Source organism: Heloderma suspectum, chromosome 1, assembly GCF_057233095.1.
Source record: "Heloderma suspectum isolate Gila_16-S chromosome 1, 16-S_ref, whole genome shotgun sequence".
NCBI lineage: Eukaryota > Metazoa > Chordata > Lepidosauria > Squamata > Helodermatidae > Heloderma > Heloderma suspectum.
In genome coordinates, this window is record NC_139458.1 from 343,762,576 (window position 1) to 343,786,505 (window position 23,930).

Sequence of the window (23,930 nt, forward strand, 5' to 3'; positions counted from 1 at the left end):
AGCCTAACCACAATTTGCCTGGGTTCAGATGTCACAACAAGCTACAGTCAGTTTAAAATGGAAACAGAAATTTCAATGCTCATTATAATAGACGCATTAGGCAAGATTGCAGCATTACATTTTCAGTCAGTAATAAGTTACTTATTTTGATGTTAGTCGAGCAATTCTCATGGGCGAAATATAAACATCCGCTCCCAATACCCCATTGAGATAGAAAGTAAGATATAAAAACAAAAACCTTCTGACTGATTTTCAAAGGCCTAGCATTTTTCAATATAACTATGGCTTTGTTTTCCAAGTGAGTCAGCTGACCTACTGTTACTTTACAATCCTATCAACGCAACTGCTAATAAAATCTTTCAACAGCAGAATAATTTTACATTCAAAATTCCTAGAACTCTTTCACACCAATGTTGCTTAAGTTCAGCTGTCTGTGTGGGTTAAAAGCCATATGAAATGCATATATTGAGGTTCTAATCAGGTCCTGGATTTTTCCTATTGTAGATCATTTAGAATTGTTTAGATATATGTGTGGCTGTGTGTGTGCTGTCTGTTTATATGTTCATACATAAATGGTTTTTACTCTATGTGTAATGTATTTTTAATGGTTTTTAACCTTCATAAACCGCTCAGAGAGCTTTGGCTATTGGGCGGTATAGAAATGTAATAAATGAAATTAAATGAAAAGAAATTTCTTCTCCTTTGTTCTGGCTTGGCTTGCTTTTCTTTTAGCTTCCACAATTACAGGAATTGCTCATGGCAGCATGCATGGTTCTCCCTGCCCTGTTTTATCCTTCCAACAACACTACGGGGTAGATTAGGTGGAGAGTTAGTGACTGGCTGAAGGTCACTCAGTGAGCTTCATGGCAAAATGCGGATTTGAACCTGGGTCTCCCTGGCCCTAGTCCAACCCTCTAACCCAGTGGTGGGCAACCTGTGGCCTTAGGGCTGCATGTAGCCCTTGACCTAAGTTCATGTAGATCTTGGCCTAATTTCAAAAGACCTCCACAAGCAATCGGTTTAGATGTCTGGCAAGACAGGGCTGTTCCTTCCCTGGAAGTCTACTGGGTGGGGAAGAGGAGGAGGAGGAGAAAGGTGTTGAATGGGGTACAGCTACCCTTGAAAGACCAGGTCCGCAGCCTGGGGGTCATTTTGGACTCCCAGCTGTCCATGGAGGCTCAGGTGTCAGCTGTGAGCCGAACAGCGCTGTATCAACTCCATCTGATGCGGCGGCTGTGCCCCTTCCTTCCCGACCATCTGCTCCCATCGGTAGTACATGCCCTGGTCTCCTCTCATTTAGACTACTGTAATGCGCTCTACGTGGGGTTACCCTTTAAGACGGTTCGGAAACTGCAGCTGGTACAGAATGCGGCGGCTCCCCTGATTAAAGGCAGCTGCCGGCGAGATCACATCACTCCAGTGCTGAAGGAGTTGCACTGGTTACCAGTTGTTTTCCGGGCCAAATTCAAGGTGTTGGTTTTGACCTTTAAAACCCTATATGGTTCCGGCCCAGCCTATCTTAAGGAGCGCCTCCAGCAGCACCAGACAGGCCGCTTAACAAGATCAGCCTCGGATGGCCTTCTCTCTGTCCCATCAGCCAGGACAGCTAGACTGGTGGGGACGAGGGAGAGGGCCTTTTCTGTGGTGGCCCCCACTCTGTGGAACTCCCTCCCTAGGGAACTCCGCCATGCCCCCTCCTTAATGAGCTTCCGTCGTGCATTAAAAACGTGGTTGTGCAAGCAGGCATTTGGGGTGGGTTAGGGTATTTTAGAAAATGTTTTTATTGTAGAATTTTATTGTTTTAAACTGTTTTATTGTATGTTGTGCATCGCCCAGAGTGGCTGGGTGACCAGCCAGATGGGCGATTAATACATTTAATAATAAATAAATAAAAAGAGAAGAAAGAAAAGAAAAAGGGCTACCAGGAAAAGAGTCAAACTTAAAAGGGGGTGGCTGAAAGAGCAGCGGTGGCCTCATGCATTTTTGGCTCTGATCCTGGCCAGCACTGGTATGGCCCCTGCAGATTACTCCCAAGGGAATATGGTCCTTGACAGAAAAAGGTTGCCCACCCCTGCTGTAACCATTAGCACACTGCTTAGTAGAAATGTGTCTATATGGGTTCAGTCCCAGGGAGTGTTGGGTGTGCATGTCACTTTCCCTTAAGAAGGAATTGGCTATCTCATCTCTTCTTCTCTGCATTCTCCCATCACCTCTCTTGTGATCTTGTTGGCTTCTTTGGTTAGCTCTTTCACAATAGCCCCTTTCAAGGTTTGAGATCACATGGAACCCTGTGTATGTAGGCTTCCTCCTCTTCAGATATCCATGCTCAACCTGTGCACGTTGGTGTGTGTGCTGTGGAGGCACCTGACCAGCCCCAATTTCCCTTAATTGAGTGGAGTTTCTTCATGTGTATAACATGTGAAGGTGGCTAAATTGTCTGATCAGAAAAGTAAGCTTCTAGCTCCAGACCAGTGGCATGTGCAGTTTGATAATGGTTATCAATGCCTCAGAGGTGAGCAGGAGAGAACATTCACCCTAGAGTTGACAAATGGACTGTTGAATTAAGTAGATCATGAGGTACAAAATTTAGCAATACCCAAATAAGTAGCTTGTGATAGCTTGAGAGTTTTTTTTAAAAAAGGAATTCTTGCAGATACATTGCCAGTTTGATGATACAAAAGGTGATAGCTGATGTGTTTCGTTCCCAGCACAAATGGCTTGGGGGGCGGGGGCATACATCCTAGACTCTTTTTTCTAGCTGTGAATTATTTAACTGGCTTTTATTCAAGCTCAGTGGCTGAAAGCTTATAATCGTCAATCTTCTAAACGTTTCCTTGTCACCATTTGTAAAAGTTCAAACCCAACGTGTTCCTATATTGACACTTAATTCGAAATGTGTGATGCTTTGCAGTAGTATGATAAAACTTTAGACAGTTGAACCATTTTTGTTCTATCACATGAAAATACATTTCCTATGTTAAAAGATGCAGTGATAAAGATATTCTCATTATACATACTTGATTTTAATGATTTTAAATAGTTGGAGTAGTTATCTTTTGGGGTATAAGGAGACGGAAATAGTTTGTAGCTTTTGGCACTGTACTTCATGTGCTTGCGGTTCCACACTGAATCCTTGGCATCTTCTGTTAATGAAGCTCAAATAGTTGGGCTGGGAAGGAAGCTACCAGGAATCCCCAGATAACTATCTTTGTTAGGACATATGCAGATGTCCAGGGCTTCTCCACGCAAAGGCTTTTTATGCCATGATTTTGCCAGTGGTTCTGCTTCTGGATTCTTTGTGGGATTAAGCTTGGCTTCTTACAAGCGCTTCCTCCCCCCCCCTTTTCCCATTTATCTGTGAGTTCTTTGCGTTTCATTATACAGCCACTAGATGGCGTTGTTATTGTAACGCCGCTTCCTCTTTACATGGACAAATTCAAATTGGTTCTTTTTATTAGCTCATTATTTCTGTTTCAAATTAAGCTGTGGACATGGTTGGAAACCACAGGAGAGGCTCTAGAGGTTGATGACGTCATATAAAGGACCTGCAAACTTCTGTGAATAACTGATCTCAGTCACAGGATAAAAGCACCATGTCTCCTGGATTTCTTAAAGCTGGGATGGACAGATGGTAGATCCCCAGATACTTTAGACTTTAACTCCCAGAAAACCTTGTCAGCATTGGCAGTGGTCAGGAATGTTGGAAATTGAAGTCCAAAACATCTGGAGATCTACTTTCTGCTCACCTCTGCCTTAAAGCACAGAGTAAGTATAGCCCTGGGTATAAGCCGTTTCATACAAATACTTAAGTTTCTTGTACTTTTAATTTTTTAAAATTTGATTTTAATTTCTTTCTTGTGATTTACAAGGGCTTTTTTTGCTAGAAAACCTCAGAAGTGCAGTTGTTTCAAACTTGGCTGTGCACTTTGGAATTTCTTATGGTGCTGGTAAACTAACAAAATGATAAGGTGGTGGGAGCAATTACTTGCAAGCTCAAAAGTTTACCTTGATTTTTTAGAGAACCACATATTAAACATGCCTGTCTTATTGGTACTGAGCAAGCCATTATTGAATAGAGATTTGGTGCTGGGAGACTTGAGCGTAATTCATATTTTTAAAAACTTTGAAATTGATAACTTTTTGTTATTGATAATAAATGCATATTAAATATAAATGGATCAGTTACTGCATTTTACTGTTTTATATTGTAAGCTGCCTAGGGAAGACCGAAGTCTTGAAAGGTTACTAGGAAATATATTAAATAAATATTTTGTTTTGTCCTATTATATTTCTAATGAGGTCAGCTTGCCTTCTTGTTGGAGGTCACCATGTGCTTCCTGATGTCCTCTTGTTTCTATAAAATGTTCACATGAATTGAGTCCTGTTAACTGAAGTCTCTGAGAATTGTGTGGATGAAAGCCAGGTAGCTGTTACATAAAACACATCTATATGAGCACGTACTTCCAAAAACTGAGCCAGATTAGTTTGTCATATGAATTTCCCAATGGATTCAAAACTGTAATTGTGTTAGGGAGAAAGGCGGTGAGTCATTGTCCAAAAGGTCAGAATGTGCTGTGTTCTGATGACCTCAAAGAACCATGCTGGAAAAAAAATCAAGATCCTTCTCTGAGAATTTGCACATTTAGTGTATAACAGATTGTGGCCTCCAGAATATTTAAAAAACTGAACTCATTTTCCAGTGCTATGTTAAATTATTGAACATTCAGCTTTGTTAAGGAGATGTAATTGAATACACTGAACAGCCATAAGATGATGAAAGAAGAAGTTTATGTATGAGGAGAAACAGATACCTCAGATTCCCTCCCCCAACCCATGAAATAAGTCCAAATGATTGTTCTGGTTTATACATGAATTGAGGTTTACGTCTTTACTTACTCTGGTAAGTAAAGATGTAACAACCAATTTTTCATACATTTATTTAAAAGTGAGGAGACAAAGGTGGTATTAATCATCCTCCAATGTCTTCTTTTTGTTTGAGACAGTATAAAGAGAAGGATGCCCAGAAAAGTGGAATACCATGTTGCATCTAAATTAGAGCTGTGCCCAAATGACCTCTTGAAATTCTCCACCCTATTTGTAGGCAAAGAAATTGGAGGGACAATTTCACCTAATTTTTCCAGGGTGAGGAGAAATTCTCAACAGTTCCTCAAAGGTAGGGCTCATCATTGGCAGGCATTGAAGCACAGCTTCTTTTTTTCTTTTTTCTGCTGCAGTAGCATCAACTGTATGGCAGGCTGGCTCCCATTTTGCATCCACTGCAGTGCAGGTGTGAGGGGGCAGAGTTGTATCCAGCTCCAGGAAAGAGGTGGAGCTACTGCTGAGCCAAAATCTGTCCTCTAATTTCTTGAAAGTTTTCTTCCCTCATTGAGGGGGGAACATTCCATTGTTCTGCCTCATTCTAAGCGTGTTTTATAATTTATTTTTGTGGTGTTACCTAGTCACTGCAAGGTGGCCAAGGATGTTGTGTGTTTTCTTTCTATTACACTTCTACCCGCTGCTTTGCAGCCTCCCAGGCTGCCTGAGCTTCCTGATTTGAATAAGCCCTGTGGGAGGAATTACCTCATGATGTCTTCCCCTGGGCTTTAATTGAAGTTCAGGAAGCCGAGGAGGCTACAGGCTGCTGGAGAGATGATTGTGCAATGAAAAACAGGACACTTGCACCCACTCCTTGGCCACCTCCTAAGTAAGGTAAGCACAAAAACCCCAAACCCAGCGCATGAGAATTTCTCCAAAATTTCTTCACCATGGAATTTCTTTTCGAAAGCAATTTCTTCTCTATCAAATGGAATGAGAATGGCCGAAAAAATGTGAGAGAAATTTTAGGCACAACACTAATCTGAATAAAGCTGTGGAATGTGAATTGTCTTACACCAAATTTAATTAAAGGATTCTTCTCCCTCCTTTTTTCTGTCTGCATGGGAGTGTCTTCTGTTTGCAAAATCTGTGTTGATAGACAGGTAGTATTTATTAAAAGGGGATTGGCAACACCACAGACAGCAATATGAGCTAACAAATGCAGGTAACATTTAACAAGCATTAGCTTGTTTAAAGTGTTCCTCTTTATCATAGTGAGTTTCAAGTATATTGCAATAACTAAGTGTCCATCAGTATGATAGGCAGGAAAAGAAGGGCAAAGCAATGACAGAACTAGTAAAGGAGCAGCTAATCGTATCACTGCATTGTGTCTTCTAACATTGTGTTCAATAAGATTTTCTTTCTAGTAACTACGATTACAGCCTAAAAAGTGTTTATGCTAGTAGAAAGCCATCGGATATCTAGCAGTAGAGTATGGTGCACTTTGGTCTATGATTTTAGAAAGCTGACCTTCAAAAAAGATCTGTATGGGTGGAACCTAGCTGACACTAGTAAATATCCTGCAGATTTAGGCTTTTAAAAAGAGAGAGAATTCTGGATTCCAATTATAAAAGCAAGGTTGTTTTCAAGGCAGAGTTTGGAAAAAGTTTTAAAACTTTATCAGATTGGGTGAAAGCATTTTAAGAAAACAAACCACGAAGGTCCAAGACAGATCCGAAGCCTATGAGCCAGCCTGATTTTGCTTAGATCACCTTGGATGCAAGTAGTCTTGGCTTCTGAGATGGCCCACATATAATGTACAGCCCTAGTAAATCCATATTCTGGTTGGACAAATCTCATAGGGTGAAAGGAAAGGGAAACACTGTGCCTGAATTTGCAGTTTCCACTTTTAAGCAGTAGAGAGCTTGATACATACTTTGATCTTGTAGCACAGCATATTACGTTCTATAGGTCATCATGCTTGCAACCAGTATTGTTAGAGAACTTCCATATTGGCTGTTTTTCCATAATATTTTGGCTCATGCAGTTATTAAACTGGAATTAAGATACTCTGTTCTTGAAAGGTTGCTTGCAGAATCTACACCAGAGGTAGGAAATCTGTGTGTTTGCAGAAGTTTTGGCCTACAGCTCCCATAATATCTCACCATTGGCTATGCTGGCGGTAGTTGTTGGCCCAAATATCTCAAGGCCCACAATTGCAGTGATTTGCACCAATGGAAGTTGGACCAATAAAAAAGATACCTCTTGTCCTATACTCTGTCCTATACCTCTTGTCCTATTTCATATACTCTGATCAATATGACACCGACTGTCTGTACAAAGTCCCTGTGTTAGTATTCACTTTTTATTGTGGAAATAGATTATAATGTAGGACCTGAATTAAGGACCTGAATCAGCTCCACTCACCCCTGTAGTGTTAAATATTTCATTTTTGTGGCTTTGTTGCTGGATTAGGCAGTAGAATTGTATACAAATACCATTTCAGTAATAAAAGAGGCTGCACACATAGCTTAAATGTTAAAACTGCACAAAACGTCATTTTATTTCTTCACATCTATGGCAATTCCCCCTTGAAATGGCATTTAGAAGTGTGTCTATCGTTATCATACTGAAAAAACCTAGTTGGCTTAAGTGACAGATTTTCCCCCTTCTTTAAAGTGGCCCCCCTATTGTGTTAATATCTACTCCACCCAAATTCTTTTATTTGTTACTTAATCTTTTGACAGATTTAAGTGTTTGTATATATGACTACATAGTAATAGTTTCAAGAATTCCTGCCAAAGGTGTCTGGCAAAGTAGTTCTTGCCTCTGAAAGTTCATGCTGTAGTAAATTAGTCTCTAATGTACCACAGGTCTTAGTTTTATTGCATCAGACTGACATGATGACTTTTCTGGAATTTGTCATGTATTTTTCCCCTTGGCTCTAAGCTCTCCAGTCTGCCATACACAGGGACTTGGTTCTCTGGTTCGCACATAATGCTAACTCATGGTTTATTTAACTCATGGGCTGCGAATTTTGGGTTGTTATGATGTGCGAACCCAGCTGTGCTAACAAACCATGGTTTGTTAACCATGAACAACCCAGAAAGAGAACCCATGGTTTATTTTTGGGTTGAGAACTCTAGGTTGAGAACCTAGAAATATGGATTGTTTATGGGTTGTTTCGCCAGGCTACAAAGGTGGTAGGCAAGAGTGGTAAAAAACCCCCAGCCACTCAATATGGCAGTGCTTCAGTGCCGCAAATGCATTTGGGATCCAGGGAGGAAGCAGGCAAAGGAAGAGGGAAACAAATATCCCAGCATTGAGAAAACAAACCACATTTTGTTCTATGATCTGCCAGAGGAACTGAGGGTAGGGAAACAAAAAGTGACCTAGTTTGGACATAACAACAACCCAGAGTATGGGTTGAGTATGGGTTGTCGTTGAATTGTGGTTTGTTAACCACAAACAACCTTTCCAAATCTGGTGCCCTCCAGATGTGTTGGACTGCAACTCCCATCGTTCCCATGCTGCTCCCATCCTTGGCTATGCTTGCAGTCCAACACATCTGGAGGCCACCAAGTTGGGGAAGGTTGATCCATTGGTTTAAAATGTGTCTGCCAGGCTTTTGACTTGATCCAGTCATTCAGATCATATTACACTGATCTTTTACCATATTCATGGTTGCCAATTTGCTATTTCAAGGGGCTGTTTTTGACTGTTAAATCCCTCAATGGTCTGAGAGCAGAATATCTCAAGGCGCTCCCTTCTTCCATATGACCCTGCCCCAAAGCTGAATTTCTCTTCCAGGGCTCTGCTCTGGGTCCCTTGCGATCTGAGATATGATGGGTGGATACCAGAGGTGAGACCTTTTCATAAGTGGCACTTGAGATTGCTTGCTCCATCACAGCTCTTTTCTATATGTGCAGTGAAGGCAGTTTTATTTTGGCAAGTTTTTGCTGAGTTTTAACCTTAACATATTTTTGTACTCTTGCTGCCTTTTTAGACCTCTACAGTTTTTAGAGTGTTGTTGTTGTTGTCATTGATACTGTTTTGCTTGTTTTCCTATTATAGTTTGTGTTTATATCCTGATTGTAAGTTACCTTCGATATTTTATATCCAAGGGCTATAAATCTTGATCATAAATAAACTTCCATCAGATCCAAAACTGATCATAATTCTTCAGTGTATTTCAGTTAACTAAAGAGTAGGTAATGTGGTTGAGAAACTGAGAAATAAGTAGGAAGGAAAGTGGTTAACTGAAAGCTAATGAGCAAATTAGCTCCTGTATTATCTACATAACTGTCCCTCAAGCTGACAACAGTTAGGATTAGAGGATAGCAACAGAAGGTATTGAATCTTTCAATATATAGGAGACTATCTAGCCTGGAAACAATAACCTCTTCTGACCTGGTCAATGGCTGGTAGTCCACAATAGATTCACTGACATTAAGATAAGACATCAAGATGTGCAGTACAAATATGCTTTAAAAATCTTTGTCCCAAAGGCATCCAATTCCATATGGGTAGGCGTGGACAAAATATAGCTTAGTTAGCTTGCTTTTCAAATAGTTCTAGCTACTTGTACTTTGTACTTTGACCGTAGGCCTATCTTTCTTCCGCAGTTCATTCAACAAGCTCAACTTACTTTCCATGTTTCTGTAAGGTTAGGCTGATATTCATCTTGCAATTCTTTCTTTAAGCACCTCATAAAGGTGTGAGGTGTAACAACGGCCAGCATGTCATGAACAGCAGGCACAGAGTACTGTGACTATCTGATTATAGGCATTACTAAAGTTTTGTAGCTCTTATTTGTTCAATCCTTTGGCAAGTTTATTTTCTTCTATTGAATTGCACATGCTGTGGGTTTCTATGCAAACTGCTTGCACAGAAAAGGTGGTAATCAGAGAAACCCAGTCCTTTTGTTATCTAATAAGCTATTAAAATATTGGATACTGTAAAGGCTTTTTAAGGAGTAGAGCAGTGTGTTTCTTCCTACTTTGGCTCTCCAGGAGGCTGGTTCTTTTCACTCCACTGCTACTGTAGATCTCTTCCCCCCATTAGCTTTCTTTCTTAAGGCACTTGAGTGCTGTGTGTGCGCGTTTGTGTGTTTGTGAGTTTTACTGTGTGAAAAATATCACTAAAGCTTAGGAGCCATGTCAGAGTGCATATTGCCTGTCCCTGATCTGAAAGCTTTGACATGTACCTGGAAGTCATTTTTCTTGATTTATTAAGAAGCCATGGTCATTGGACAGAGATATGTCTATAGTAACCTAAGGGGATTATAAGCATTTTCTCCTTAGCATTTGCAGATGCATGTAACTAGTGCTATAGAAATAACATTTGTTTAAATTAAATTTTATGCTGTTACCTTAGAATGTGAGGTGGGAGGGTTTTAACTTAGTTAAACTTGTATGCTCTGTTGTGTGAATTTTCCCCCAAAAATGTATTTTATGCCATAACTTGTAAAATGAGCATGTAATCTAAATTAAGCTGATTTCTGATCCCGCATGAGATGGGAAGGAGCTTGTTTAGCTCTGCTTTCTCTCTCTGATATTACGCTTTGCATCTGGCTTTGATGGCTCATAAAGAAGATTAGGCTATCAGCAGTGATGGCTATATGGAACCCCCCTGTTCAGAAGCACTATAGCACTGAATACCTGGTGCTGAGTGGAAACAGTGTGGGAGGGCTATTGTTTTTGTGTCCTACTTTGGACTTCCTATCTCATAGTTACTTTATTATTTTATTTATTATTACATTTATATCCTGCCTTTTTTCCTCTTGCAAGTAATCCAAGGTGGCTCACATGGCCTTCTTACTCCTCCTCTCCATTTTATCCTCACAGCAACCCTGTGAGGTAGGTTAGGTTGTCAGTGAATGGCCCAAAGTTATCCAGTGAGCTTCATGGTGAAATGGGGACTAGAACCTGGGTGTAGTATCCAATGTTAGTCCTAAGTAGTGTAGACCTGTTGAAATAAATGAGACAAGTAAGTCTTGAATAACTGAAGTCTCATTCATTTCAATGGGACTACTCTATGTAGGACTAACATTGGATACTACCCTAGATCTCCTGAGTCCCAGTCCAACACTCTAACCACTACACCACACTGGCTGTCCTTGTAGGAAACAGGGTACCAGACTAGATGGAGCCTTTGTTTGATCCAGCAATGCTATCCTTATGTTATTATATGCTAAAAACTCAAATGTCCTTCGTTATATTAATTCAGCAAACTGTGCTCAGCTAGGAGTTGGGACTATTTTCCAGTGGTGTTATGATTTTGATTGAATTTATAAAATCAATTGCACTGGATTAAAATTGTGTGCACTATTAATGAGTACACACACATTTTTTGTGTGTCGATTTTTCCTTTCATTAGTTGTTCCCAGAGAACTTCTAAACTCTCTTTTAAACTCCCCTTGGGAGGTTTTAAATGGTATCTGTGGAGAAAAATGGTGGAAGTATGTATATCAGTGGAAGTTTCACCCAGTTCTGGTGCCCAGTTGTTAAGTTCACACATGGCTTTTTCGGGATTACAGTCTAAGAGTTTAACAACACAATAGAGGTCCACTTTTTTGTTGTTGCTGTAGTGGAAATGTTCCAGATTAGTAGTCTGCTTTAGTAACATGTACTGAAAAATTTATTCCCATGTAGAGGTAGATTCATCACTAGTTGAAGTCAATGGGGGAAATCTCATACTGGTTTTAATACAGCAGCAGCAGACCTGTAACTAGAAATGTTCTGATAAGGAACCTCTGTGGTAATGCTGGGGAATAAGTGCAGAAGAACCAGAACCTAAGTAACGAGTAGCATGATACGTTTAAAATTACTGAACCGTATTAAATACTAATTAAATTGTAATGTTATTAAATGTGCCCAGTGCAGACAGTTATAACAGTGCTTTTGCGCTCATTAAACAAAATGCTGGAAGATAGGAATGTTCTACTTCTTACTGAGCAATTTGGTGGAACACGGCCTTCATGCTTTCCTTACCTCCCCAAGTGCAAGTAAGATATTTATTTTTAATGAAAGCTGAAAATGTAGAGGGGAGAGGTCTGGAATACGTCTGAGAGGGCCAGGTTGCCTTGTGGCTGCAACCCTGTAGAGCTGGATTGACACCTAGATCTGTAGCTCTGAATCTTACAGGTTTTAAGGATTCTACTCAGGTTACTGTATGATGCCTTACTTAAGTTGCTGCTGTTAAATCACATTTCGATGGAGCTAGCCTATAGGCATTAGGAAATAAAATGATCTTGTTCATCCTAATGCATTCTCCAGTTTTCTAATAATGTTAAACCCCTAAAAAGTTCACAAGATGTTTTTAATGTTAGATATTGAATAATGGAAAGTGTTGGTTTTTTTCTTGAAAATTTTACATCCCAGGTTAAATTCTCCCCAACCCCCCGGCTGGGCTTTGATTCATATTCTTTGCATATGACATGTCTGTTTTGCAGCTGTTGAGACTAAGGAAATAAACTTTACTGGGGCAATTTTTTGTGGTGCTTGGGTCATTTTGTCTAGAAGATCTGCCTAGGCTACACTTCAAGTTCTTTATCCTGTTTTGGCAAAGGAGCAGGACATGTAATCTGACAGTGATGGTCTGGTCGAGTACTTACCTAATACAAATGAATCCTTAGTCATCTACTTTCAGTAATGTACATGAAATAATTCAATAGGAACGATCAGCAAGAATTTTAAAAAGTATTATTTAATTTATTTATTATTTATTTCATTTCTGTACCACTCAATAGCCGAAGCTCTCTGGCTGGTTCACAAAAATTAAAACCAATAAGCACACAGTAAAACAATATAAAATATAAAAAGCATTAAAACCACAATATAACAATACAACCAGAATAAAAAAGCATAAAACCTAGCAGCAATACAAAGATTTAAAATACAGATTTAAAACAGCAGAGCTAAAAGCCTAGAAAGCTAAAATGCTAAAATGCCTGGGAAAATAAAAAGGTCTTCACCTAGCGCTGGAAGGAATACAATGTAGGTGCCAGGCAAATCTCACTAGGGAGCTCATTCCACAGCCAGGGTGTCAGGAGCGCCCTTGCTGCCTTCTGAAATTCTCAAGTAGCCAGAATCAACACACAGACGATAGGGCTCTTTTCCAAGGCTTTATTTCCATTCAACCTAATAACATTTACAGATGCTAATTGCATGAGCCTAATGAGGGAAACTTTAGAGAGCTGCCTACCAGAGGTTTCTAGCCTTAGTGAAATCAGTTGATCTCCGTTTGGAAGGCAGAGGCGGGAAACATCTGGATTTAAGGGCTAGGAGGCGAAAGTCCACCCCTTTCCCGTGGGGCATCGGGGCACAGCTGTTGATGTCGCACCAAGTGGGCTGAGTGCCTCCTCTTAGCGCCCTCCTTCTCCCGCTTGTCCCTTCGCCAGTGCCTAGCGTCCCGAAGCTCCAATTGTCCCTCCCCCTGCCTGCCAGGGTTGCTACCACTCTCATGAATGTGAGCAGGGAGGGACTCTCCCTCCGGCAGCACCTCTGAACAGCGTGTGGGTTCCCCTCCCACGGTTTCTATCTCTTGCTCAGAATCAGAACTGTTTGGGGCTCTATGGGCTCCTATCCAACCCTGACACAGGGTGCCACAGCAGAAAAGGCCCTCCTCCTAGTAGCCACCCACCTCACTTCCTTTGGCAGGGGCTCACGTAGGAGGGCCACTGAGGGTGATCTTAAGGTCTGGGCAGGCACATAACCTGGACCCAAGCTGTTTAGGGCTTTGAATGTTAATACCAGCACTTTGAATCAGGCCCGGAAATGGACTGGCAGCCAGTGCAGCTGGAAAAGTACTGGCATAATATGAGCTCGTTGGCCAGTCCCTGTTAACAATCTTACTGCCCTATTTTGGACCAGCTGAAGTTTCCGGACCATTTTCAAAGGCAGCCCCACGTATAACGCATTGCACTAATTCAGACGAGAAGTTATCAGAGCATGGATAACTGTAGCTAGGCTATCTCTGTCCAGATAAGGGCAGTCGGGATACCAGCCTAAGCTGATAAAGAGTGCTCCATGCCACTGAGTTCACTTGTGCTTCAAGTGACAGTTCTGGGTCCAAGAGCAACCCCAAACTACGAACCTGGTCCGTTAGGAGGAGTGCAACCCCCTCCAGAACAGGTTGAATATCACCTAGCCGGGCAGACGAACCACCCACTAACAGTACCTCCGTCTTGCCTGGATTGTGTTTGTTTATTAGCCCTCATCCAGTCCATTACTGTGCCCAGTCACTAATTCAGAATGGCCACTGCCTAACCTGGGTTTGATGAAAAAGAGAGGTAGAGCTGAGTGTTATCCGCATCCTTAGCCCACACCTCCGGATAACCTCCCTCAGTGGTTTCATGTAGATGGTAAACAGCATGGGGGATAAAATAGAGCCCTGTGGAACCCCATGGCATAATTGCCATGACCCAGAGCAATAATCCCCCAGCACCACCTTCTGGAGTCGGCCATCCAAGTAGGAGTGGAACCACTGCAGTGCAGTGCCTCCGACTCCCAACCCAGACAACCTATCCAGAAGGATACCATGGTCAATGGTATCAAAAGCCGCTGAGAGATCCAGGAGAATCAGCAGGGTCACACACACCCTGTTCCTCTCCCAGCAAAGGTCATCCCACATGGTGACCAAGGCAGTTTCTGTTCCAAAACCAGACCTGAAGCCCTATTGAAATGGATGTAGATACTCTGTTTCATTCAAGAGTGCCTGGAGGTGTCCTGCAACCACTTGCTCAAGCACCTTGCCCAGGAAAGGGATGTTAGCCACTGGCCTATAATGGTTAACGTCCTCCAGGTCCAGGTTAGGCTTTTTCAGGAGTGGTCTGATTACCACCTCTTTCAAAGAGGCTGGCACCCACTCCCTCTCTCAAGGAGGAATTTACAACCTCCTGGACCCAGCCAGACATCCCCTCCTTGTTTGATGTAATAAGCCATGAAGGGCAAGGGTCAAGCACACAAGTGGTCGATTGGAGTTGCCCAAGCACCTTGTCCGCATCCTCAGACCTCAATAACTGAAACTCATCTAATAAAACTGGACCAGACGATGCTCTGAATGCCTCTACCAATGGAACTGCGTTAATCGTGGTGTCCAATTCATGACGAATCTGAGCGACTTTATCTTCAAAGTGCTATGCAAACTCGTCACAGCATGCAACCAAGGGTTCCAAAGTCTCTCTCCTTGGCCCATAATGTAACAGGCCGCAAACCACTCAGAAAAGCTCCGCTGGACGACACTGAGAAGATGCAATGCTGGTGGAAAAGAAGTGTCTCTTTGCCACCCTCACCGCCACAGAGTAGGCTCGATAATGAGCTCTAACCTGTGTTCGGTCAGACGCAGCACGAGTTTTCCTCCACCTGCGTTCTAGCTGTCTCCCCTCTTGCTTCAGTGCCCTCAGTTCAGGTGTATACCAAGGAGCTGGCCGGGCTCTGCTCAGAGGGAGAGGGCGCTTGGGCACGATCGTGTCAACCGCCCGAGTCATCTCTGCATTCCACAGAGCGACCTGGGCTTCGACAGGAGCACCAGCCATACCAGGAGAAACCCCCCCCAGAAGCCTCTGGAATCCATCAGAATCCATTAGCCTCCAGGGGTGGACCATTTTAATAGGTCCCCCACCCTTGCAGAGGGAAAAGGCTGCCAAGAGTCTAAACCTCAGCAGGAAGTGATCTGACCATGACAAAGGGACAGATATTAATTCCCCCACTTTCAGATCACCATCCTCCTGCCCAGTCGAGAAAACCAGATCAAGTGTGTGTCCTTTTACATGTGTTGGGCTGATGACATGTTGGAACAGGCCCATGGTTGTCATGGTGGCCATGAAGTCCTGAGTCACCCCGGATACAGCTGCCTCAGCATGGAAGTTGAGATTCCCCAGGACCATCATCCTAGGGGTCCTCTACACCAAGTCTGAGACCACCTCCGTCAGCTCAGGCAGGGAGTCTGATGGGCAGCGGGGTGGGGAAAGCTTTCATAATTAGCTGGTTTGTAGTTCTACATAGTGTAACCTTTAATTGGAACATCAAGAAATAGAATGGAAGAGTCTTTCTGCCACTTAATTTTCAGAATCTGGAAAAAAAATCAGCAAGTGGCTGCCAACATATGACATGCTTTGTGATAGGTCCATGATGTTAAGGAAAAGATTCACTTTGTCCTCAGTCAAATTGTCCTCAGTTTTCCAAAGGATTTCCAGCATTTGTCTGATCCTGTGTATGTAGTTATATACACTTTGGAAGGCCAAAGCCAGCTTTGTATAATCCTTTTTGGCACTTTGGTCATAACGATGAATGAGGCACCAAATTAAAATACAGATTTGCAGAAATTTTTATCGTTAATGGAGTGTGTGTCTCAGTTTCTCTCTCCAATTCAGATGAAGTTGACAAAAGAAGAAAAATATCTGAGAAAAGTGTAGGCTTTAGTCTTTGAAATCTCTTTAGCTATTGGCTGTCACTTTAGGTTGATGAAACAACCCAGCTACTGACATATTTATGAATTTTCCATCTTTTGAGAAGTTTTAAAAACTGTCAGCCCACAAAGGCTCAGTATAGACAAGACTGCTGTTAGGGGGAAGGAATGTTCAGCAGAGAAATGAGGAGGCTGCACTATCAAAGTGGTGCCTGTTAGACTGCGTGTGTAGAGAGAGAAAGAGAGAGAGAGAGAGAGAGTGTGTGTGTGTGTGTGTGTGTGAGAGAGAGAGAGAGAGAGAAAGAACTTGAATAGTGTGTGCAGAGGGATGTGAAGAAGCAGTGAAGACAGGGAAGATAATATTGCATATGAAAAACCAAACCTTCACAATTATGTGCATACCCACAAATGTGTGTATTTAAGATGGTTAAGATCTGAGCTCTGCTACAAACTGAACAAGCTGTCAAACAGAGTGCCTTTCATTCAACTTTCCTATAATTCTCCTTGAGTAAATAATACAGATACAAAGATTGGAATGTGTGTACCCAGTTTCGATGACATGCTGATGAACTCTCTTGACAAAGTCTTAACATGCTTAGAACTATCATTGTCTTCTTTCTGACTGAAGATTCCCTCTCATCAGTTGGCTGACTGGATAACCGCCTTCCTGTAGTCTTTCACTAAATGAAGAGTCATTCTTAGGGGGAATGGGACTGTCCTGAAGATCCTGAGCTTATACCAGTTTGACAATTAACATTGTTTTAATTGAATAATCACGCGTTACAATGAACTACAGAAATACCGAATGACCATAAGCTGAAGGAAAATGGCTAGTAGCACTGTTCTGCAAACACGCAAGCATTAGCAGGACAACTTTTATAGTGCTATAATAGGTATGTTGTACAAAATATGGCATGCTTCTTCAAGCAGAATACAATCTTTTGGATTTAGTTTCACTGTTTTTGTATAGCACTTTATGCCAGTCGTAAAACATCCCATCCATGAATTGAAGGCATCTTCCATGTAGTGAAAGGCATCTTTGGATCCAACCCATTGACTCCATTACTTCAATGGGAAGAAAAGAATTTATGAGCCCTATCCCATGACAGTTAATCATGCAGGGAACTCAGTTCAGGAGTTAACTGGCTCATCTGACAGCTAATCGATTGAGGTTAATGGAAGCTTAATTAGAATATAGAGGCCTGCTATGATCTGCTGCTAACATTCAAATGTCAAAGAGTAAAATACTGCTGCAATATAGGACATGATAGTAAGAGGGGTGCTTGTTATAAGATGTTCCTTTTTGACCTCTTCTAGTTGTCTGTTTGTAAGGAAGCATATTGGTGTACACTGAATAGTTTTAAATCTCTAGTCGCAGGACTGTAGTGATGGAAAAACACAACCTTTGGACAACTGTTACATGGGAACTTAAGGCACAGCAGCATCCTTGAAGGCCAGGCCCAGCCACTTTGCTACAACAAACATATAACACAGAAAACATTAGTAATTAGTAATAAGTTATCACATTTTGATATTGTGAAGACTGTGTTTATAAGCTTATCCACAGCTTATTTTTCCTCTATATGACACCATGTTACTTTTTGTCCATTTGTTTTCGGCAACCAAGCTGCATTTCGCTTTTTTATTATTTGCCATTAGTCCTTTTCACTCCAAAAGTGAAAGTCTTTGATAACTTGTGTCTTGGAAGCTGAATGGAGGGTTGCTGTGCAACCCTGATGGAAGAACTTGTTTTCTATGATGCAGAATTTACATTTAAAAATAACAATAATGCTGGAAGTGCAGTCAGATGCTGGCTAACTTTGTAGTCTTCCTCCTCTGTCCTGCTTGTTAAAAAGAGCTTGTCATTCATGGAAATATAAGATCTGAGTGAAGGTCAGAACTTGAATGGTCTGTGTTCTTGGTTGGATACTGGGTCCAGTTCTGGTTTTGTGCACTATGTCACAAATGTTTTGACTCTGACTCTGGCATATGTGATGGCTTTGTAAATCAGCCTTCTAAATACGCTCACAAAGGTTACTACCCTGTAGTATTTTTTACAAGCATGCTGGGGGCTGGCAGAATAGGGACAATAAACTTCATTCCTCTTTCGGAAACCTGCTGTGTTTCTGTTCTTGGTGTGGGAGAGGGGCTTCCGTTTTCTGGTGTCTGCTTGGTTTCTCTGCTGGGTGTAGAGGAGTGAAACAGTGCTTCATTCCTCCTCCTCCTCCAGTCCACACATTTGCCTTTGTACATTTCCTTGTTACCTCTGACTACCAGGCGAGTGCTTAAATACAAGGTAATTGTAAATAGACTCAGGGAAGGCATAGTTCTGTCCTCATTTAGATGCTCTCACCCAGACAGACAATGCTACTGTCCTAAAACAGTGGTGGGAAACCTCTGCCCCCAGATGTTTTTGGAATATAGCTCTCATCTCCCTGACCATTTGCCATGCTGGCTGGGATTGATGGGAATTAGAGCCCAACAGTACCTGGACAATCACAGATTCCCCATCTCTGCCCCACATTGCCTTGTCCCATATACACCTATTCCACATGTTGAGTTGTTCTGAAAGTAGAGTCTGTCTGGAGTACAGTGGGTGGCAATACAGGGTAGTGTCTCCTCAGTATTGGTATTAACGCCATGGAGCTCCCTGCCTATGGATGTGTACATCATGCCCTGCTTGTTGACTTTCAGATGTCATGCTAAGGCCATGTTCTGTCAGGTTTCTGGAACAATATGATGGCTCTGGTGTGTTTTTATATTTCTTTGCTCTTGTTAATGGAATTTTCAACGATTGTTGCTGAATCCTTTTATATTTTACTCTATTTTTGTTTCTGTTCTTGCTTTTTATATTAAAGTGTGTATCATATTTTACTGGCATCTGCCTTGCGATTTTTAAAATGAGAAGGCAAGATATAAATGTTTTAATAATAAATATTTGTTATTCATTTCTCATGTTCAGGTGGAAAGGCCTGTGGAAGAGTTTGAAGTATGGTGTACACAGTACTATAGTTCCTAAGGCAGGCAAATGCAAGTTTGTAATTCTGCTACATTCTTGGTGCCTTAATTGAAAACCCACAGGCTAATTCCTCATTTTATTTCTAAGTTCCTTTGTGTAAAAGTTTCATATCCAGCAATTAAAGGAATGGAGAATTGTAAGAACTAGTTAAAAAGAATGTTGACCTTTTGTGACCTGGTGTAATAGGTGATGTCAAAAAAGAGTTTAAACATCTGAAACATTCCCAGCACATTTTTCAACAAGAAATGTTGCCCTGCCATACCATCTCTAGTGTTTGTATAAAATTCTGTTTAGCTAAATGAGGAGGAGTTTTAGAGATGAGCGTATAATAAGTATATTGTATGAAAGCAAATCATAAATTGTAACCTGGAAAATCCTTTTATATTTTGTTTGTTTCAGTAGAGGGACAGACACAATGGTGACACTTCTTTGGAAAAACAAACAAACAAACAAACAAACCTTAATCTCAGAAAAAAGAGGTTAAAACCCCTGTTCTTTCTGAGATTACAAAATTAAAAGAGAATACCCAAGAGTTAAAAAAAAATCTTGATATAACTTCAGAGGAGCGCTAGGGAATGAGGCCTGCACTATTGCTTTTTTTAAAGATTTTAAAAGGTTTTATTGTGGTTGTATTGTTATATTGTGGTTTTAATGTTCTATATATTTTAAATTGTTTTATTGTGTGTTGTTTGGTTTTAATTTTTGTGAACCGCCCAGAGAGCTTCGGCTATTGGGCGGTATAGAAATGAAATAAATAAAATAAATAAAAATAAATAAATAAATAAAAATAAATAAATAAGATGGTGCCACCAAATAGTTTTGCTTTAAAAAAGTGAAGTATTTTCAATACCACTTTAATACTAGTTAGCATTATTTTAAATATTATTTTAGTATGAACTTACAAAATTGCACTAGGTAAGCACTGTCTTTGAAGAGGCATTCCAGTCTTCTCTCTCCCAGTACAGAGTACTTCTCATAAGACTGTGATATGAATGACCTGGTTCACACAATCATTGCAGCCCACTGTGGCTTATTAGCTGTGGTGTGTTGCGATGCCTGTGGTGCCAAGTTGGCAGTCCAAGCCACCACCGCCACAGCTTTTCATTATGTGTGAATCTAGTGAGGGTGGGTTGCTGGGCTGGTTGACAAGCTACCCACCCCTGCTGGGTTTGCACGTAATGAGAAGCTATGGCATGCCCCTGCTGTGGCCCAAATATTCAAAATGGTGGCTGCTGCCATGATGTAAACCTGGGCCAGAGAACCAGTTTTCCCTTCTAGAGCTTAGTCCAAGAATGTGTGAAATAAATACATGGTGTATGAGCATTAGGAAAGTCCCTTTTTACTCACTAACTATCACCAGTCTTGCTTAGTTCTCATACTCCATACAAAAGCTGTTTCTGGTCTGTTTATTTTCAAGGCAACTGCAGCAACTGGAAACAGCTAATTAGAATTTACCAGCTGGCCCAGTCTCAGGGGAAGGAAAATCTAAAATAGAAAGAGATAAGAACTCCTTTGAAAGACAGAGACCACTCTTGCAGAGCATAGATAATCCAGTGATTCCAAGTTGCTATCAGAATTTACTAGGTCTTGACCAGTGTGAAAGAGACAAAGGTAACTAATATTCTCCAACCTTTCTTTAAAATTATAAAATAGGAATTCTATATGGGGTAGCCTTTCCTTGTAAAGTAGATGCTGTAACCCCTTCATTTTTTTTTACAGTTTACCTTCTTTTAGAACTAGAAGAGTAAAAAAGGGAACCTTTTTGATCTGTTTACAAATCTTTGGTTAGAAGTATTAACTGTGATTATTGTTGGTTCAGGTATAACAATGAATTATGGTTAAAACTGGTGTGAGGAATATGGAAACATTTTTGAGTAAAGGGAAAACAAGTGATCCTGCAGACTGCTTTTGACCAGTGCCAGTCAAACACTGATGGCTCTTTTTCAGTAATTTTGTAGACTGAACACTGGATAAACTGGCCCTGTTCAGACATTTGAATGAAGTCATGATGACTAAAGGTGTATAGAGGGATGGGGAAGTGTATGCTAACATCACCCCCTCAGTTCCTCACCGACTTGCATTCAGCGGGGAGGTGTGAAGAGGAGTTCTACTTGAACATGAGTAGAGCTCTGTGTAATTGGTGACCCTGATTGCACACAGAGTTCTACTTGCTTTCAAGTGAGGCGAGTTTTTCTCAGTTTGGCATGGTCAGGAACTGAAGGCGTGGAGCCTGGCACACACAGGGACATTGGCCTCACCCTCAATGTATGTGACCCCATCCGACTACACACTTCTAGGTCTCATGAGTTTAGACAAATGCCTGAACAGGGCTTCTCCAGAATTTGCTTCTTGAGAAACAACTATACTATTTCCCTTTTGAGAACTCTTGGAAGACTGGTCCCTGGAATGGAAGAACAGGCTAACTATCAGCAAAAATGTCCTTTTCTGCATATTGTTATCAAGAACACATCATTAGTGCATGCTTGGATTGTCCTCCATATTTTTACACTGGAACTGAGACGCAATTTTATGTCCCGCAAATAATTCCTAAAGTGTTTTCTCAAAGCTCCACACCCAAGTGAGGTTGCAATGGATTTTGCTACATTGAGGGCACTTTGTCAAAATAATCTGAGCGCAGTGCCATTTAGTAAGTTTGAGAAATACATTTTAACTTCTTTATTTCCTTCTTTTCTAGATGAGCACAATGATGTACAAAAGAAAACATTCACAAAATGGATAAATGCTCGCTTTTCAAAGGTAAGGGTGGATTAAAATTAATAGGCACATATCTGGGTTACATACAATACATAGCCTTTTCACATCATCAGCAAACTAAATAATTTTCTTCATCTGAATAGTGATCTGTGTAAACTATTGTAAAGTGTAAACAGAATTATATATGAACCCTTTTTATTCTTCCTTTCCTTGCTAAAGGAGCATCATAAATAACAACAACAAAATTGTTGAGATAATGCCCTTTTAAAAATAATTGTGACTCATGATTAAATTCATTCATAGCAGTACCTAGATAATTTGGTGTTGTCATAATGTTAGATTTTGCATGCAACATCCTGAATGCATTAAAATGAATTTTGAAGGCTGCTCTTCAGTATGTTTTATCACAGTTCAGCATGATGAAAAAGTTCGCTGAACTTCCATTCTCATCCAAGTAGGGCTGCCAATTCCTCAGCCATAAGCTGTTGGACAATCGCACAGTCACTCTAGCACACTCCACAGATCTCAGATTTTACCTTTCCTGTTCCATTATTTATTTAGTTATTTTTATTTACTATACTTTTAAATCACCCAGCAACTAAAGTTCTCTGGGCAGTGTACAATACATGAAAAGCATAAAATGCAAACATTAAAACAAAATAAAAATACTAGTGCAGAATAAAACCACTAGTTCTCACCTACTAGAATATATTGGGTTGTTTGTTTTTTAAGATAGAAAAGCTGTATTTTTAAAAGGAGAAGGAAGTAGGGAAGGAAGCAGACATTTGGATCCTGCCGCATAATACTAATTATGGAATGTTGCTGAGCACCATAACTGCTGTGGCATATTTTAGGTTAAAATCCACAACCCCCCCTCACCCCCCTGATTATATGCGGTGAAATGCAAAGGTGGTCACATAATTATTGAGCCTCACATTGTATGCTGGCCTATATCACAGATTCCTGTAGCAGCTGCTTTTAAGCCAAGCAGCTTTTGGAGAGGTGATTTGCGGCAGAGAAAAACTGTAAACTAGTTCAGAGTATTGAGAATGAGCTAATGGAAGTTTGGGATTTGTATGCCCCCCCCCCCCTTTGGCATGCAAGAGGAAGAGGTAAAGAAAGAGGTTTTGCTTTCTCTTTAGCACAAACTCCACTTCTATGTAACACATGAACTCAATGAACTGTGATTTGCTCTAAAATGAATGCAACCACTTTTACTTCCCTCTCATGCATTAGGTGGGGAGCACATGAGCCCAGCGTTCAATGTTGCTTATTTATGATCATGTAAACACTGGCTTAGGTGATAGTTGTCGGAACTGGGCTTGTATTTGCTTAGGTCTTTGCATCAGGCACTACTTTTCTACTTTACTCAGATATGGGTGGAAAAGTGACTTTTGGGAGGGAGGGTTGCAGCATAAAAGCTTTTGGGTGGAGGAAGGGGTTATATATTCCCCTCCCCCTATACTACTGTTTCACTGCAGATCAATTTCTTCAGAGTAGCTTTGCCTAGAAGAAGAGATGTTGGAGTAGAAAGAAAGAAAAAAAGAGAAAGAAGCAAATCAGAGTTTTATTGGTTGAGTGTGGGTTGTTTGGAACCGTGGGTTCTTTATTGAACTGTGGATTAGTGTGTTGTCTAAACGCAGCATGTTTTCTGCATGGTGGCTTTTCGTGTTGTCTGACAAGTGTGGCTTGTTAACTGCCCTGAACAACCCAACAACAATCCATGGTGGCTTGTTTGAGAAAATAAGCCACATTGCATGGTTAACAAGCCACCCTGGCTGCGTTCAGGCAACACGCTAACCCACAGTTCAACAAACAATGCACGGTTCAAAACAACCCACACTCAACCACTGAGTGTGCTTAGTATGTTGTGTGAACAGCCCCTGTGAGTGTAAAGTTTCCCTTCCCTTACACAAGTTCTGAAAAGTGATACGGTGATTCTAATCATGGGTAGCATGCATTAGGCAAGGTA

The 23,930-nt window shown here is 41.0% G+C and overlaps 1 protein-coding gene across 11 annotated transcripts in view; it reads left to right on the forward strand.

The window, feature by feature from the left end:
* Positions 1–23,930, forward strand: part of UTRN (utrophin) — a 507,208-nt gene that overhangs the window by 57,991 nt on the left and 425,287 nt on the right. For all 11 annotated transcript variants that reach the window (XM_084827754.1, XM_084827752.1, XM_084827759.1 and 8 more), the window contains exon 3: positions 21,939–22,000. In XM_084827754.1, coding sequence (XP_084683880.1) covers positions 21,939–22,000 — 62 coding nt within the window. The remainder of the gene's footprint in view (positions 1–21,938; positions 22,001–23,930) is intronic.